Source organism: Peromyscus maniculatus, chromosome 11 (genome assembly GCF_049852395.1).
Source record: "Peromyscus maniculatus bairdii isolate BWxNUB_F1_BW_parent chromosome 11, HU_Pman_BW_mat_3.1, whole genome shotgun sequence".
Classification (NCBI taxonomy): Eukaryota; Metazoa; Chordata; class Mammalia; order Rodentia; family Cricetidae; genus Peromyscus; species Peromyscus maniculatus.
Window position 1 is genome coordinate 73,184,587 of NC_134862.1, and position 16,561 is coordinate 73,201,147.

A 16,561-nucleotide genomic window follows, 5' to 3' on the forward strand; every position below is an offset into this window, starting at 1 on the left:
TATCCCTCATTGATGCTTGTTTTATTCTTACAAACAATGCCAAGACAAAAACCCCTGAGTTGAATTTGGTATAAATCTCAGGAATCTCTATACTTTTCAGAGATTCTTGAGTCCAAAGATATGATAGCTTAAGACTGATTGATTGATTAGTGCATATTACCAAACTGTTCTACAGTGGCTATGCTAATACTGATGTAGCCAACACTGGTTCAAACTTTTTCCCTTGTAAAATCCATCAAGTATCATTGGCATTGATGACAACTTTTTTAAAAACTCTTCTTAGTTAAACAAACTCAACTCATGAGTCCTTCTTCTTTCACTAAAGGGGCTGATGGGTCAAATTCGACAACACTTGTGTCTCACTGCTTTCTCACTCCCTGCCTTCTTCACTTCTTAGCATTGCAGTGTCGGGATTTTCCAGTTCCGAGAAAAGCTCAGATGACCTGCTCAGACCCCTTTGGTGCCCTGAAGTACCAGTCAGTCTGCAGCTTTTCCTGTGATGAAGGCTCACTCTTGGTGGGAGCAAGTGCAATAAGATGCTTGGCTACTGGAGACTGGAGTGGGGCTCCTCCGGAATGCCAAGGTAAGAATGCATTCTTCCCATTTTCATTGGAAGTAAACTGGAAGCAGTATTCTTGAAGGCTATGTCTGTGGTTAATAACTGTGTATGGTCTACCCTGAAACTAGCTTGAAAAGGGATGGGTACTGTCACTAACCCCTTCATCCTCTACTCCAAGAACCCTGAATACAAATGTAATCAGAGGCTAAGCAGATACTGCGAGTGTCAGGATATTTGGCAATGATGATAGCAATGCAGTGACCTTTGCACTGTCCTTATCAGATTCTACATCAGGACTAACAGGCTCCTATCATGAATGGTACTCAACTACTAAATACAGTACCTAGAAAGAAGATGGAAAAGAAAACTTAGCTCTGAGTGTTTGTTCCAAGGCTGGTCCAGCACTTTCTTCTTCTTAGGGACCATAGCATGTCCTGTGGGAATGAGAAAGGTGGAATTACAGAACCATGCTGCAAGCATTCTCCGAGGTCTGGATAGTAGTGGAGAAGCATGCTTAGGATAGAGTGGGGAGGAACGGCCATTTACATCTGTGTTAGACTTGATGACAGAAAGTCTCCATGCCCTGTGAGCACCACATCATTCTGTGTGAAGTGGAGCTGGTCTAATCACCTGACTTGATGACTTGAAGGACAGATGCGTGATTTTCAAATTTTCCCATTTCTTTTCTTTTCAGTGTATCCAATGCCTTAGCCAGATTTATGACAAACACTTTTTTTTTTTTTTTTTTTTGGTTTTTCGTGACAGGGTTTCTCTTGTGTAGCTTTGCGCCTTTCCTGGAACTCACTTGGTAGCCCAGGCTGGCCTCGAACTCACAGAGATCCACCTGTCTCTGCCTCCCGAGTGCTGGGATTAAAGGCGTGCGCCACCACCGCCCGGCGACAAACACTTTTAATAAAACAGGATTTTCATTTATAAAATCTATAAATAGCAATATAATAAGAAAACAGAAAAATAAAAAAATATCATCTTAAACACTAACCCCTGAAAATAAACATTGCTAACATTCTAGCACAAAGTACTTCCTATATTTTCTCATCTAACTTTTCCTTTGTAATAGTTACTTTTACTGTGTATATTCAATTTTAATAATATTCTTAATATGTGCAATATGAAATAGTTCTGTGTTATTCGTCATGCCTTTAACTTTGTATAGGCCTTCAATATCTAAGTAAAAGCAAGCAGGTCGTGTTTTTCATGAAGGGGAAACCACTTGCTGTTCAGGTCACAGACGTGTACACACACACACACACACACACACACACACACACCGTTGTAAATCCAATATTTACAACGTGTATGGATAACTAAAAGAATTAATTAACAGCATAATAGGATGCCCTTCATATCAGGCATCAGAACTTATGGTGAGCAGGAGTTGCGGGTGGGAATGAGGAGCTGGGTCTGAAGAGAGCAGAGTGAGGCTGTGAGCTTGCTCCTTCAGCTCTCATCCTCTCCACACTGAAGCCGGTACAACTTTGAAGAAGAGCTCAGAATTCCTGAGCAGGGTCATCAGAGTGATCAGACCCTTCCAGGAAAGCCGAACCATGCATTGCCCCACAGTCCTGCCTGTGGATGTTCACAGCCAGGAGGTTGCTACTCACCCCAGCTTCCTGTGACCTTCCAGTCCCCTTCTGCTTCTAGCCCATTGTTTACTCTGGGGGAACTTTCTCCTCTTCTTGCTGGGTACACATCAAGTGAAGTACTCACTTGTGGTTGGGGCAGGAAGGTACCATGTTGGCCTGAAATCCACAAGCTATTGTGACACTTCCGAGGGAGAGCGTGTTATCAGATCAGTTCCCTTGTCACTGTCCTCACAGCCCTCCACACTCAGCCTTGCAAAGTCATGGGAGAGCTGGAAATGACTCCACCAAACCAAGGACCCACACCCCTTCCCCCTTGGCATTTCCAGCTTACAGCCCTCCCATCCCTGACCACACACACACACACACACACACACACACACACACACACACACACACACACACACGGCTGGTGGGGGAGGGAGAGAGAGAAAAAGAGAGAAGATGGACTTCAGACCCTGAGTTCTAACATGATCTCCCCCCTCCCACCTTGTCCTGTCCACTCAGCTGTCACGTGCACACCTTTGCTCGGCCCTCAGAATGGAACCATGACCTGTATCCAGCCTCTTGGAGGTTCCACTTACAAATCCACATGCCAGTTCACCTGTGATGAAGGATTTTATCTGTCTGGACCAGAAAGATTGGATTGTTCTCCATCTGGACACTGGACAGGCACACCACCCACGTGTGAAGGTAGGCACAGAGGTCTGCCCTACCTTGTGACTTCTCAGATATCATCATAGAAGAAAGAATCATTAGATATTTGGGTGAAGGTATTTCTGAGCTAAACACTAGGCATGAGAATCGAGATAAAGAATTTCGTTCCTCCATGAATAACAAATTGAGTAAAACATTTCAGTCTTAACAATGTTTTCACATCATTGTAGCACATGACATCACCATTCTAGAATAATAAGGGAAGTCAATATCATCTCCATGCTACAGATGAGAAAGAAACAAGCTCAGAGGTGACATAGACCAAGGCCATTGACATTCACAAACAATGATACTCGGTTATGCACTGAAGCATTTCTTTTTCTTATAAAAACCCTTTCTCTTTTTCTGTTAAGCTCTCTAGCCATTTATTCCTACTTCCACCTTCACCAACCCCACTAAGTCTCAGACCAGTAGCTTATTTGGGGATGGGTGTCGTTTAACCTAGCCTGGCTTTCATTTTTCCTCCTACTTCTTTATGGGTTTTAAACTCACTGAGGCAGGAGCTGTGCTTCTTCCATCGTGTGTGTGTGTGTGTGTGTGTGTGTGTGTGGTGTGCGCATGCATGTGCACACACATGCATGCATGTATGTGTGAACAATTCATGTGCATGCTTCTGTTATATGTGTGTGTGCAAGGGTAGTATCCATGTGTATACAAAAAACATTGATGTTGGGAGTCTTCCATTATTGCTTTTGACCTTATCTTTTGACACATGCTCTCTCACAGAACCCAGCACTCACCAATTGGCTATCCCAACTAGCAAGCAAGCTCCAGGGATTTATCTGTCTAAACACCCTCCGTGCTAGGATTACAGATGTGTGCAACCATGCCATGCTTTTACACAGAGCCCAGAGATCTGACCCAGGACCTTAGGCTTGCCTGGCAGACACTTTGCCCCCTGGGCCATCTCCTCAGCCCCTCCTTCACCTTCATATCCCCTACAACAGTTGATGGAATCAAATGAGTGTGTAACAAGCATCTGTTGAACAGAAGCTTAGCAGTTCCTGGTCACACTCACTCAAGCACAGCCCTGCTGACAGTGTCAACTGGTGGAACTCTCGAAAACAGGGTGGATCACATCTATTTTTGACTTCCTGGGAGCACCCAGCGGGCACAATGTATCGCATATAACTGCAGGCATATGGTATGTTCTAAAAGAGAAGCGCACCGTGTTAGTTAATGTGTAGTTCCTCTTTGGTTTCAGAAGGGTCGTTGTTCCAATTTATTGTTCAGCATAGTCAGGGTTAGTAATAACGAGACCCGCACCTCAGACATTTTCTTATTCAGTCTACACAAACCACCTCTAAAGAAGTTATTGTCATCGCCCTCTTAAAGATCTAAGAAAACGGGGCATCGAGAGACTGAGTAGCTGTCAATAGAGAGAAGGGCAGAATGACAGGCCATGGGATGTTTTTACCACTATACCACACTGCCACCTAGTGGCAGGGCTTCTGAACCCCGGGTTTGGGCACTGGCTGCAGGTGTAACTTCGGAAGCAAGCCTTAGAAATGGTGGTGACTGGTGAGCAGCTGAGAGACTATGCCTTTAAAAATCTGTTAGCATCGTGCAAAACAGCTAAAATATTGTCCATTCATCCCTACACTGATATCTCAAGATCTTACTGCTGTACTGAAGGGTGTAAATGTCAACATTGGCTGGCTGTCAAAAAGATACACTAACCTCAAGGAGCCCAGGCCACGTGAGGAGGGAGAGTTTATGCGTTATATACATCACTCGTTCCTTTATTTCTCGCTGTTTCTATCACTTAACCTACTAACTAAGATGTTCATAAGCTACATTTTTCAGATTGTGTTTTAAGGGCAAAGAACCAAATTCCACTTATAAATCCCATTAAGCTTTTAAATTATCGATGTAGCCAGTTAAGTTGCTAAACCTGTGAGCTCCCACACCACTTCCCTCCACCCTGCCCCAGTCCTCTCTTCTGTGCAGGAGGAAACATGTGCCTCCTGTCTGTGAGCCCAGGCTCCACCCAGGGACAGCACCTCTAAGAAGATGTGGTCCTCAGTACTGTCCATCTTCTTAACCCTACTTTTAAGATATTTTTATGTCTGTTCTTGCTCCATTAGCCACATTTACATTGTATATTTAGTTAGGGGAGTGATCCCTTTTCATTTTCCCACCAATCTTTGGAATTTCAATGCTTAATTCTGCCTAGGAACCCTGGTTCTCATGCACTTTTTTTTCCCAGAACCCAAAAGGGACCACAGGGCCTTGGGGTCATCAGGAGGTGGGACACCCACCTCTTTTCACTGTGCACCGAGTTTCTCATTTAAGGGGTAGGGGTTCCACAAGTATTTCCATTTGGTAAGAACACCAGTTCCCTGGGCCCCTAGAAACTTGGGGTCTGCCTTCATTTCCCTGTCTCCACCTGCCCTTCCCCCTCAGGAAATCTTCTCCATGAGCACAGCAATGACTGAGGCACATCTCATTTCCATGATGCTGTCCATGAGCTGAGTTGCTTAAGTCCAGTGGCTGTGCCCTTCAGTCCTCACCTGCAGGCAACCTTCCTGACACAGACTATTTCTCTCCTCATCACTAACATGGTTCCTCACTCACTGTTCCTTGGAAGACCTTGTTGACCACTGAATTCAGCACCTGATACCTTGCTTAATCTTCTTAGGAAACGGAGACTTGGTCTTCCATCCACCTCCAGATCCATCATTCTGTTTTTTTGTTTTGGTTTGGTTTTTTGTTTGTTTTTGTTTTTGTTTTGTTTTTTGTTTTTTTGGCTTACCCAAGTCCAGGTTCTGAAATACAGTGAACATGTGCCCTCTGAACCCTGAGACAGTTTACTTCTCTATTTTCCTTCATTTCTTGGATTGTTTTAATGGACTGATGGGAGGATCCACAAAACACCCACAAACAGTCTGTTACTACAAACACCTGTGCCAATATGCCAACATACTTTTTCATGAGGTAGCACGTAAAAAAACTTAGAGAATCTTAGGAATCAAAATGGCTAGGCAAAATGAACCTGACATTACTTTCAGAATAACAGTGGAGTCAAAGAAACAGCAGCCACTGTTGTCAGTAGTTATTGGTAAATCAGTCATGTGTCAGGTAATTGAATGACGAAAAGGATTGTGGTGAGAAAATTAGAAATGCATTTGTTCTGCCCTTTGACCTGTACTTGTTGACTGCTACTCCCACCCCCCTGAGATACCAATAGTGGGAATCATGTTAGGTAAAGTGAATGGTTGGGGTTTTAGAAGCTTTACATACAGTAGGTAGAAGAGCTGCCGTGTGTAACGTGACAATGTATGAGTTCCAACAATAAGTCTATGAGTTCAGGGAAAGCCCTGAAAACTGGGTTAGGGAGACTGAGTACTTGACTTCCTGACCTTTCCCTATACATCTTTCTGCATGCCTACCCGCTCCTCCTTCCTGAAGTAAACATGTTTTATACATTGCAGCATGCCTGCTACTCAGCAAAATGCCTGAGATACAGTAGGTAGTCAATAACTATTTGTCAACTATTGAGAGGATAAACTATGTAAAACATAGAAGGTCTGAATAAGCATGATATTGGAACTTTCCCATTTGATACTCCAGCCATCAAGTGTCCAAGGATCTTTGCCCCAGATCAAGGCAGCCTGGATTGTTCTCAGGATCAGGAAGAATTCAGTGTTGGCTCCACATGCCGCTTCTCCTGCAACAAGGAATTTGAGCTAGTCGGGTCCAAAACTGTGGAATGCATGGCTTCTGGAAGGTGGTCAGCACCTCCACCAACCTGCAAAGGTAATGACGTGCTCCCCAGGGAAGTTTTACTTGGGGTTATCTTTCCACACAGTTAACACGTAGCTAACTTATGTGGCAAGTTCACATTATACACTGTCAGTGAAGTGTAGTCAACACAGTTGTAGGTTTTTAAACTTTCTAGGAAGTGACAGGATTTTTCTGTTCTCAACTAAAATATAACTGATTCTTATGAAGAAAATTTTGTTCACATTTTTAGGCCTATTTATTTCAAAGATCTTTATTGAGCAAAGGGAGTGGTACATTGTACTTGCTAAGAATGCCGAGTGGCAGTTATGGGCCAGGTGCTTGGGACAAGGAATCAAGATGCAGAGAGACCAAGTATCTTCATTCTATCACATGGCAAGTGTCTGACCAGGCCAGTGACACCGTTTCCAGTTCATCTTCGAGTTGACCTTGGGCCAGAGAGTAGTCTATCTTTCAACAACCCAGGGATCACAGGCAGTTACTTGCATTTAATGTGGCCTTCTATTGAGGTGCTAGGTCTCTGTAGCAGCTCTCCAGCTGTCTCCATTTTAAAACTACTAGTAATATCAACTCTGCTTCTTCTTATGACCAGGACAATGCCTTTTCATGGGCACTTTTAAAACACTGTCTCTTTTAAATTATTTACTTACATGTGGTGTGTGCACACATGTATATGCAGGTATGAGAGCCCATGTGCATGCATGCAGCTGTCTTCCTCTGTTAGTTACTGCCCACCTTATTTTCTGAGACAAGGTCTCTCACTGCCTAGGCTGACTGGCTATCAAGTTCCTAGGATCTGCTTGTCTCTGCCTGCCAACACTGGCTTTTATGTGGATGCTGTGGATTGAACTGGAGTCCTCTTGCTTTCAAAATGAGTACTCTCACCCACCAAGTCATCTCTCCAGCACTTAAATAATTTTACCCATACCTGAGAATAATAGATCTTCATAGCCTCCATATATAAATTGCTAGAGATCCCTTGCTATGGGAAAAGTTGAAGACAGCTATTCCACGACAGTCTTCGTTCAGATATGATCCCTTAACCCGTGAACATACTGAATATGTTTAAATGAAATGTTTTTCTCATGACAGGTGTAACATCACTTCCTAACCCAGAGGTGCGCTGTCCCGCTCTCACTATTCCTGGGCAGGGGACAATGTTCTGCAGACACCACCTGGGAAGCTTTGGTCCAAACACTACTTGTCACTTTGGGTGCAAAACTGGGTTTACACTCAGAGGAGCCAATTCGCTCAGATGCAGGACTTCAGGACAATGGACAGCAGTGACTCCAGCGTGCAGAGGTAACTAACCAGGCAGGAGCAGGGAATTCTGAAGCGGTCTTCCTGTCCATGCTTGAGTTAGTCATTGTATGTCTCTGCCTGCTTAAGTTCTGCCCAGCCCTAACAACCGCTGCAAGCCCCCACTCCTTCATGAACTCCACAGCAGTCCCAAGCAGAAGGAATGTGCAGCAGCCCCTTTGCCCTCCCCAAACCACTTTCTATACAGAGGACACAGGCATTAAGGTGCATACGTCTACATGCGTCAGAGCTAAAAGCTCGCAAATGGAAAGCCAGCTCCATGAATTGTGAAGTATAAACTGCAACGTTATTAAGTAGGTGACAGTATCGACCTACAGTATTTTCGTAATGATTGGAACTAAGATGTTAGCCCCGAGTGACATTTCTTAAGGAGCTACCACACTATTCCCAAAGCATGGAGTCCCCAGTCTCCTTCATCTTGGTATCTTCCACAGCACAGCGTTGAGCTTTAGAAATGTCAGGATTGCTCTATCACACTTATTTGAATTAAATCTGATTTCCTCTCCACAACTTACAGAAAATAATCTGAAGTTACTTAACAAACAGTTTAAAGAGGATTGTGGTCTCCTCTTCCAAACTTCCAATATCCACCTATGAGGGACATGAAATAAATATTTTAATAATTATAACTCTAACATGGCCGGTTAACAACGGTGTATCAATAATAACACATAGATACAAATTCAGTAGTGTATTTGAGGGGCAAATTTTGTAAGGAGACTTTTTGGAGATTCAATCAGTGCATTAGCAATTTATTGCATTCTATGGGTCCCCCTTGTTCTCTGGCTAGTATTATTTCATGGATACTTCGATGAGATGTTATTTGAAGAGCTGCTGTGATTCTTGGGTGTGGATGACTTCCTTTCTGACCTTTCACATTAACTCCATCTATTGTCAATTCCAGTCAAGTTAAAAGCAAACCACAACCCTATCTGCCTTCCATCTGTGTATCTGTTTCTCATTCATTTTTTTCCTTGCAGCCATAAAATGCTCAGAACTGCACATGGACACACCAGGATCGATGAACTGCTCCAATCCCTGGGGAAACTTTAGCTATGGATCAGCCTGCACCTTCCACTGTCCAGAGGGGCAGTTACTGAATGGCTCTGCAAGGGCAACATGCCAAGAGAATGGCCGCTGGTCAGCTACCATGCCAACATGCCAAGGTACATTTTTCATATGGTTTAGAACATGACCTTGACACGGAAGACAGAATCCCTGGTTCTTTTCTGCATATCTCTCACGGTGGCTTTTCTTCCCTTCACTGCCCCCCCTCCATTGCTTGATGAGTGTTTCACAATGAGCCACAAAGGCTCCCCTGACTTTATACAGAGCCCTAGGGTGAGGCTGGTGACCACGTGGATCCCGGCCTTTCATTTTCATTGTTTAGTTGTGTGAAATTAATTTCCGTACTTCTTATAGCCTCTGCTTAACACACCTTGACACTTCAAATACGTTAGTTAGCCAAGGGTTTTCACACAGAATCCTGCTTTGTTGTGTCAGAAGACCATCTGCCTCTAAAAATACCTCAATTATGCGCCATGTGTTTGCAAGCTTTATCTCAGCCCCCTACTCCTCCCTTACTTTCCCTTAGCAGTTATGACTTATTGCTGTTACGTATCCAAACCATTGATTGATAAAGAGAAATTACCCCATCATTCATTTCATTTACCCAAATAACCATGCACATGCACTGATGAATTTGTATCGACTAATGAGTTCCTTTCAGGGGATTTTTTCATCTTGTCCACTTTAGAAATCATGATTTTTTTAATCAAAATTAATCAAATATTTAAGCCTTGGGATGCAGTCAGGTCCTGCTTTCTGTTCCATTGCAGTGGATTTCTGATTTCCAGATCTTTCCTGCCAGGTTATTGGCCTTGGCGGGACCTTTGAGGAGCTTGCTTATGGCCCTGTCTTAGTTCTTGGGGTGCCTCGGGGAGGATGAATGGCCTGTGCACACTACACTCACACCTTGCATGTGTGTTTATTTTAGCAGGACCACTGACCATCCAGGAAGCGCTGACTTACTTGGGTGGGGCAGTGGCGTCTACAACAGGTCTGGCAGTGGGCGGGACACTCCTGGCTCTGCTCAGAAAGCGTCTCAGAAAGAAAGGTAAATACGAAGGAGCCTTCCTCTTTTCTGTTCTCTATTTTGGAGTAAAGTGTTAAAGTCAGTAGTTTCTGTTTAAAAACAGTTTGTTAAAGAAAATCAGGCTAATATTTGTGACCTTGAGCCCTGACTGCCTGTCAGAGTCACCTGTAGGAATTTATGAAAATACAGAAATTCTGAATTTCTCTGTGTGTGTGCGTGTGCACATGTGTATGCCTTCTGCATACTAAACCAGTGTTCTACCACTGAGCTGTGACACCAGCCATTACATTAATTTTTCCAAAGCCTTCCCTTAAAATTCTGATGACGCATCCGAGGGCCTCTGGAACCACCAAAATTAATTATGAACATGTCACACCTCTTTCCCTTACACACCCCATGTAATAGGCATTTGTAAATCAGCTTTTCCAGACAATGGGGCCAATAGTGATGGTACCTCGGGTTGAGGAAGATATAGTCCTTTAAGAGGGACAGATAAACAGTATGCATACTGACCGTGGTATATCTGGAAGAACAAAATATAGTGTAAATGTTATCCAAACATAGAACGATGCCTCTTGGATCAGAACAGTACATTGAATAGGCTTTCCCAACCTTAGCTTGAGTTAAGTGATAGGGCCAAGATGGGAAGGTGAACTAGAGTTCTAGCAAAGAAAACTGCACGTGAAAACCACGAGCACATTAGATCGCTGGGAGAAGTGGTGTGTTTAGCAGCCAAGAGCATCTGAACCCACTGGACTCCCAGACCAGTGGGGAGAAGCTGGAGGTTAAGAAGCCACTGCTTCAGTAGTGCCCTGAAAACACATACTCAAACATTCTCTCATGCAAATTGGTGGGTTTCGATATGATTTAAGCAGGAGAGTGACCAAATGATGAAGACTATCAGGGATACCTCACCAGCCTGTTGTCAGAAAGAGAACTTAGACCCAGAGACAAAAGAAACGCCCAGTTCTTAGACTTACAAACATCTTTTCTCCATCTGCTGCGACTTGCAGCCTGCCCAAGTGTTTATTGGCTTCACAAACACTTCTCTATAAACTGAGGAGACTCTCACTGTCCTTCCTCATAGTGAGCATGAGGCACAGAGGACTGCCTGGTACTCAAACCCAGACAACTGGAAGGAGCTGTGTTAAACTCTTCCAGACTTTGCATTCCACTGAGAAGTTCCAATAACCAATTTTAATTGCTCTTGGGACGGAATGTCCTGTGCCCTTCTTTTATGATTCCCCACTCAAAGACACCATCAAATTGTATATGTTTCTCCAACACTCCTGCATACAATCTCCTGTGAGGGTAAGACTGATGGTAGCAAAGGGTAGTTTCTTGCTGATGGGAGAAATGTGCCAATAGTTATGAAGGATTCCTTCATGAATGTGTGTGTTTATTTAACTAAATCAAGAAGGTAGAACTCTTAAGACCCACCTTTAATCTCCATAATCATGTCAGATTTGCATAATTTTCTCCTGCCCTGGCCCACTGACCCTACAAACCATGGCTAAGTTGTTTCTTCAGTTTTCAGATAAATTCAGGGTTAGAAAAATGCCAGTAGCCTCTCAATTTTTCTAAATGTCTAACAATAAATAAATTTATGAGTTGAGGGAGGATGCCTCATCCTGGGCTCATTCCAATTTGGTTTCCAATATCAAAATAGTCTATTGTCAAGTAACAGACAGTGCTGTAGCCATGTCTCAAGACTTAGCCATCAGTCTGTTATTTAGATTAAGACAAGAGGCTCCTGATCACATACATTCCTAGGAGGGAAAATAAAAGTATCCACTGTAGTGTCATTGTGGGTTGATTTATAAAGTTACCATGCTAGCTGAGGACCAGGAACTAAAAACCTGGATACAGCAATAGGGAGCCCTCAAGTACCAGGACTGGAGACCTCAGAGACATGAGGACAGGGTAGTTGGGGTTTTTTCCCTATAAAGTTAAAAAGAAAAAAAAGGTAAGAGGACCTTAGAATAAAATATTATAAAAATGCTCAATTTAGCCTAAAACAAGTACTGCCTAACTTTTAGGCCAGATGGTTTCTAATATTCTGCATATAACAAACTTATCTGAAAATCAGTCTTCTAACTTTCTTCAATAATTTCGAACACCAGTAACTCTTTTCATCTCATTGTTTTCTTTTACTCTTGTTTTCTCACTTATTTCAGATGATGGAAAATGCCCCCTGAACCCTCACAGGTAAGATGGAAATGCTCTGTGCAAGAACAAATTTTGTTAGTTTGTCTTTCTAACACCCTGTGTTAGGGGAACATGAACAATGCTTCCTCCTCTCTGTAATATATCTTCTGCCATGTCTTTCCTGTCTTGAGAAAAAGCATTCGGGTAATACGTGTCAGCTAACCACAGTGTCTAAAGTATCAATGCTTAGGGAGTTTCAGGCTCTTGAGTCCCCTTCTGAGTTGTAGAGTCTTTATTTCTGAGGATTTGCTGTGTGGGACGTTTCTTTACATCACATTTCTTTGCCTCACTGATTAAAAACGATAGATAGCCTCATTATAGTACAAGTGGGAAGTGATTTATCATAGAAACCAAATGCTAAGGCTCGGGTGCTACACTAGTGAGTGCTTGGAGGACACTGAAAGCTTGTAAATTTCAGTAGACTCTCCATGAGCAATGGCTCAGGAAGAGACAGTGGGCTGCCCCTGGGAATTAGTATTAGTTCAATTAGTATTAGTTCAATTCACAGGGCAATGACTTCCACCTTAAAAGATGAAAAACACACTTAGTATTTTCATGTGAAACAACTAAGTTCCCAGCAATCTTTAATCCTGAACAGTGCTATTCCAAAGCCATATAGGATCTAAGATCTACAATTCTTTTGTATCTTGGCTTTTTGGACATGTAGCATCCCTGACCTCTGCCCACAATGCCTGTCCGTCCTCTTCATCACATCATGAAAATCCAAACCCCATCCCTAGGGGGCAGTACTAACATTCTGTGGAAACTTGCTCAAGTATCAGTTATCCAGATTGAGAACTTTGTAACTATTTCTTATCAAGAAGAGGCTGCAACCCCTTATAGGGTAAACCAAGTTTTCTGCACAAAACCCCAATAGCAACAATAGTGTAGGTGGGTTTGGTGATGTGGCTTGGTGGTAGAGCATTTGTTTAGCCTGCATGAGGCCTTGGGTTCCATTCCCAAGTACCATGAAAAAGTGTGAGTGGAAAGTGCAAGTCAAATTACCCCGAGCTCTGAGTGGGACCTTGAAAGTTGCTTTTTCCATTTATTTTTCTTATTAAAATAGAATTCCAGGGCAGGTGGCAATCTGTTGTTTCTAGAGATAGTGTGAGCTGGCTGTTTGGAGGAGTAATGTCATGGTAGATCATCCTTGTGTTTCTGTTCTTCAGCCACCTAGGAACATATGGAGTCTTCACTAATGCTGCGTTCGACCCAGTTCCTTGAGGTGAGTTCCCTATGAGGATATTTTTGAAGAAACTAAGACAGTAAGGGAAAGAACAAGGATGTAAAGTTTTAATTTTCTTTATATCATCATGTACTAACTGTTAAGCATGTGTTAAAATGTTAAAAGCTGTGACAGAAACCATATTGGCAACCATAGTGTCTAAAGTATGTGAGAGTGGACGGCCAATAGAGTTTACCCAAGGATTTCCATTCCTTCTGAGATGAAAGGTTGTAGCAGCACATAACTTGTTCCAGGATGTGTGAGATTCCATTATTGGCAGTCAAGTGATATTGACAGTGTGGGCTTGCCTCAAAATCCCCTGCGCTACCTGATGGGAAAACTGGAATTGTCTGAAACCATTTTTTTCAAATCCTGCAATGTAAAGTCCCCTTTCCTAAGAAAAGCAACCTGCTGGCAGACAGGGTAGAACCTAGAAAGAGGCAACTGTCCTGAACATCAGGGGATAGGCATGGTGAAAGACTACTTTCTCCTTTAAGGATGGCTTAATTTGTTTTCTTTCGTTTTCAGAGATCTGGTCTCCTGTCTCCTCCTTGAGTCTCTCAGGATTCTGCATGCAGATGTCAAGTTTCCCGACTTTAACTCCATTGCATTTGCTGCAGTTTTCTGTAAATAACTGGACAGGAATGGAGCAAAAGGACTGTGTACATTCCCACCTCTCCATCCACCCCTTCCTGCTCTGCCTCTCACCTTCCTCTAGCACAGCCACAGAAACGGGAGCAAATGTTTCTGCTGTGGTCTGTGGCTTTGACCTTACTTTTACTGAAAACGGGAGTTAGTCCAAGGCACTGGGGCATCTGACTCACCAGGAGACCAGACTCTGAAGAGCTGAAAATCTGCTTTCTCTTGGATTTGAAGAGTGGTACTTCAAGATGCTGGAGGACAGGAAAACCTCCAGCTTAAGGGAGAGCCTGCTGTAAAGATCTCCTGGGCCTTCAGTGTTTCCTGTCTATGAGGTTGTTTATACCTCTGCTGCTGACACTTTTGCAGAAACTTCCAGATGGTACCAGAGGTCACGGAAGACCGAGAACAGAGCCAGGATTCCACATCCTACTGCAGACCTTCCCTCTGCCAAAGCACCCAAAGGCCATTGTTTGAATATGTAACTGGACTCCCCCAAATGCTATGCTCCTCATGTTTTGTTCAGTAAGGTCTATATATCTCACATTGTCTGCCACCAATGTGGTCACAGTTACAGTCATCCAAAGGACAGCTAGACCTTCCAATGAGCCAGCAAATATATGTCCTATGTCTCCCGTCCACAAAGAAAAAGCCAGAGGAACAGAAAAAAGTCTTCATTGCATTACTGTTCTGCAGGAAAGAACAGACATGTTTTATATGTAATTTAATTCACTTATTTAATAAATAAGTCACCGAAAAATGATATATGACTTGTCTCTAATTGATGCAAACATTAGGGAGTTAAACAATGCAGTTAGTTGCCTTGCTGTGGTGTAATGAAATCCAAAGATTGACATATAGAATGGATACACATAAGCAGATAGGCAAGCAAAAAAACAGTAAAGCCCTCCTTTGAAGTTACAGGGGTTCTGAAAAAAAAAATGAAAGTAATTTAGTGATTTACCGCTTTAAATGTTTTTCTCAGATACATTGTCAATAACATTTAATGCATGTCTGCGTGTGTGTGTGTGTGTGTGTGTGTGTGTGTGTTTGTGTGTGTGTGTGTGTGAGAGAGAGAGAGAGAGAGAGAGAGAGAGAGACAGACAGACAGACAGACAGACAGACAGACAGACAGACAGACACTAGGCTAGGTATTATAGGACCCGAGATCTCCACGCCTCAACCCTGTCTCCCATGTCAGAATTTGCATTTTGTTAAAATACCCAGAGGATTCTGACAACGTTGGGAACCCCTGGAATTGTGGGTCAAGAGTGCAAGGTAGTGTTCCTGCTTTTGAATAGATTATAATCTAGCAGTGGATACAAGGGAATCTTGAAAAACTAGGTAATCAAAAGGAGTATATAATCTGAATAGATTAAGTTCATAAAAGAGAGACATCAATTTGAACCCAGAATCAGAGATAAAGGCAGAACTCCTGACTTTAAAGAATGGGAGAACAGAGAGGGAAGAAAATGGATGTGAGCATTCTTTTTAATATAGTTAGATATGCATGTGTCTGTTGATTAATTAATTTTGGTACAGGGTCTCGCTGTGTAGCTTAGGCTGATCTCAATCCTCAAACTCACATTCTCCTGCTTCAGCCCCTTGTGTGCTGGGGTTACGGGCATGTGCCATCATGCCTTACTTGAGAAGGGGCATTCTACATTGACTGAATAATATGAGCAAGGGAACAAAAGGAAGAGTGGGGGTGGGGAGGATGCCAGGGAGCCAGGGTGGTGCCAGATTACAATTTTACTCAATGTGCTGAAAGCATAAAGCACGGGCAGAAACAGAGTTCTGGGGAACTCGGGACAAGTCATTTTGCTGATTCAGATATTACAATTCTCAGTTTCTCCACAAACAGATAAATAACATTTAAAACAATATGCATAGGACCCTTCAAAACATGGCACCACAGAACAGGACAGAATAAATGTAGACAAGAGCATAGGCTGCAGCCGCCTTGGCACTAGGGGAACCATACAGTTTACAACATTTTTTCCCCTCACAATAATCGGATTAGGGAAAATTAGAATTGCAGACGTCAAAAGTACTCCGGAAATAAAAGGTAATTGGCCCAAGACCACACAGCTACCAACGGGCTCAAACGAGTACTCTAAGCCCTGTTCTCCGCTACACTTGAGCTGGTGACAAGCCCTTACCAGGTGGTCTGTGCCTTGGTAGAAGTTACCGAAGCAAGCTAGAACGCTAACCTGTTGGTGGACTCGTCCTCTGGCCGGTTTCTGAGCTTAGTAACCGCAACAGGGTCATTTCCCTGAAATCAGAGGACGGGTATCGGGTCTTAGCGAGGCTTGTGGAAACCGGCTGGCTTAAGCCTAAACTTTGACCCTTCCGCCCCGCCCCGCCCCGCCCCCCTGCAGGTTAAGGGTGCATGGGTTGAGATTGCTGCTGCTTTGTGATGGGGCAGAGACTCTTGGGCACCGTTCCTGGGC

At 43.3% G+C, this 16,561-nt stretch overlaps 1 protein-coding gene across 2 annotated transcripts in view; it reads left to right on the forward strand.

The window, feature by feature from the left end:
- Selp (selectin P) overlaps window positions 1-14,868 on the forward strand; it is a 34,041-nt gene extending 19,173 nt beyond the window's left edge. Inside the window, exons 8-16 of one of the 2 annotated variants that reach the window (XM_042258462.2) lie at window positions 398-583; window positions 2,668-2,853; window positions 6,451-6,636; window positions 7,714-7,923; window positions 8,922-9,107; window positions 9,941-10,057; window positions 12,214-12,244; window positions 13,414-13,469; window positions 13,998-14,868. In XM_042258462.2, the coding sequence (XP_042114396.2) occupies window positions 398-583; window positions 2,668-2,853; window positions 6,451-6,636; window positions 7,714-7,923; window positions 8,922-9,107; window positions 9,941-10,057; window positions 12,214-12,244; window positions 13,414-13,468 (1,157 nt within the window). In that variant the 3' untranslated portion in view covers window position 13,469; window positions 13,998-14,868. Of the gene's footprint in view, window positions 1-397; window positions 584-2,667; window positions 2,854-6,450; window positions 6,637-7,713; window positions 7,924-8,921; window positions 9,108-9,937; window positions 10,058-12,213; window positions 12,245-13,413; window positions 13,470-13,997 lie in introns of both variants that reach the window. The other variant, XM_006974762.4, reaches the window with a different exon arrangement.
- Window positions 14,869-16,561: the final 1,693 nt, after the last annotated feature.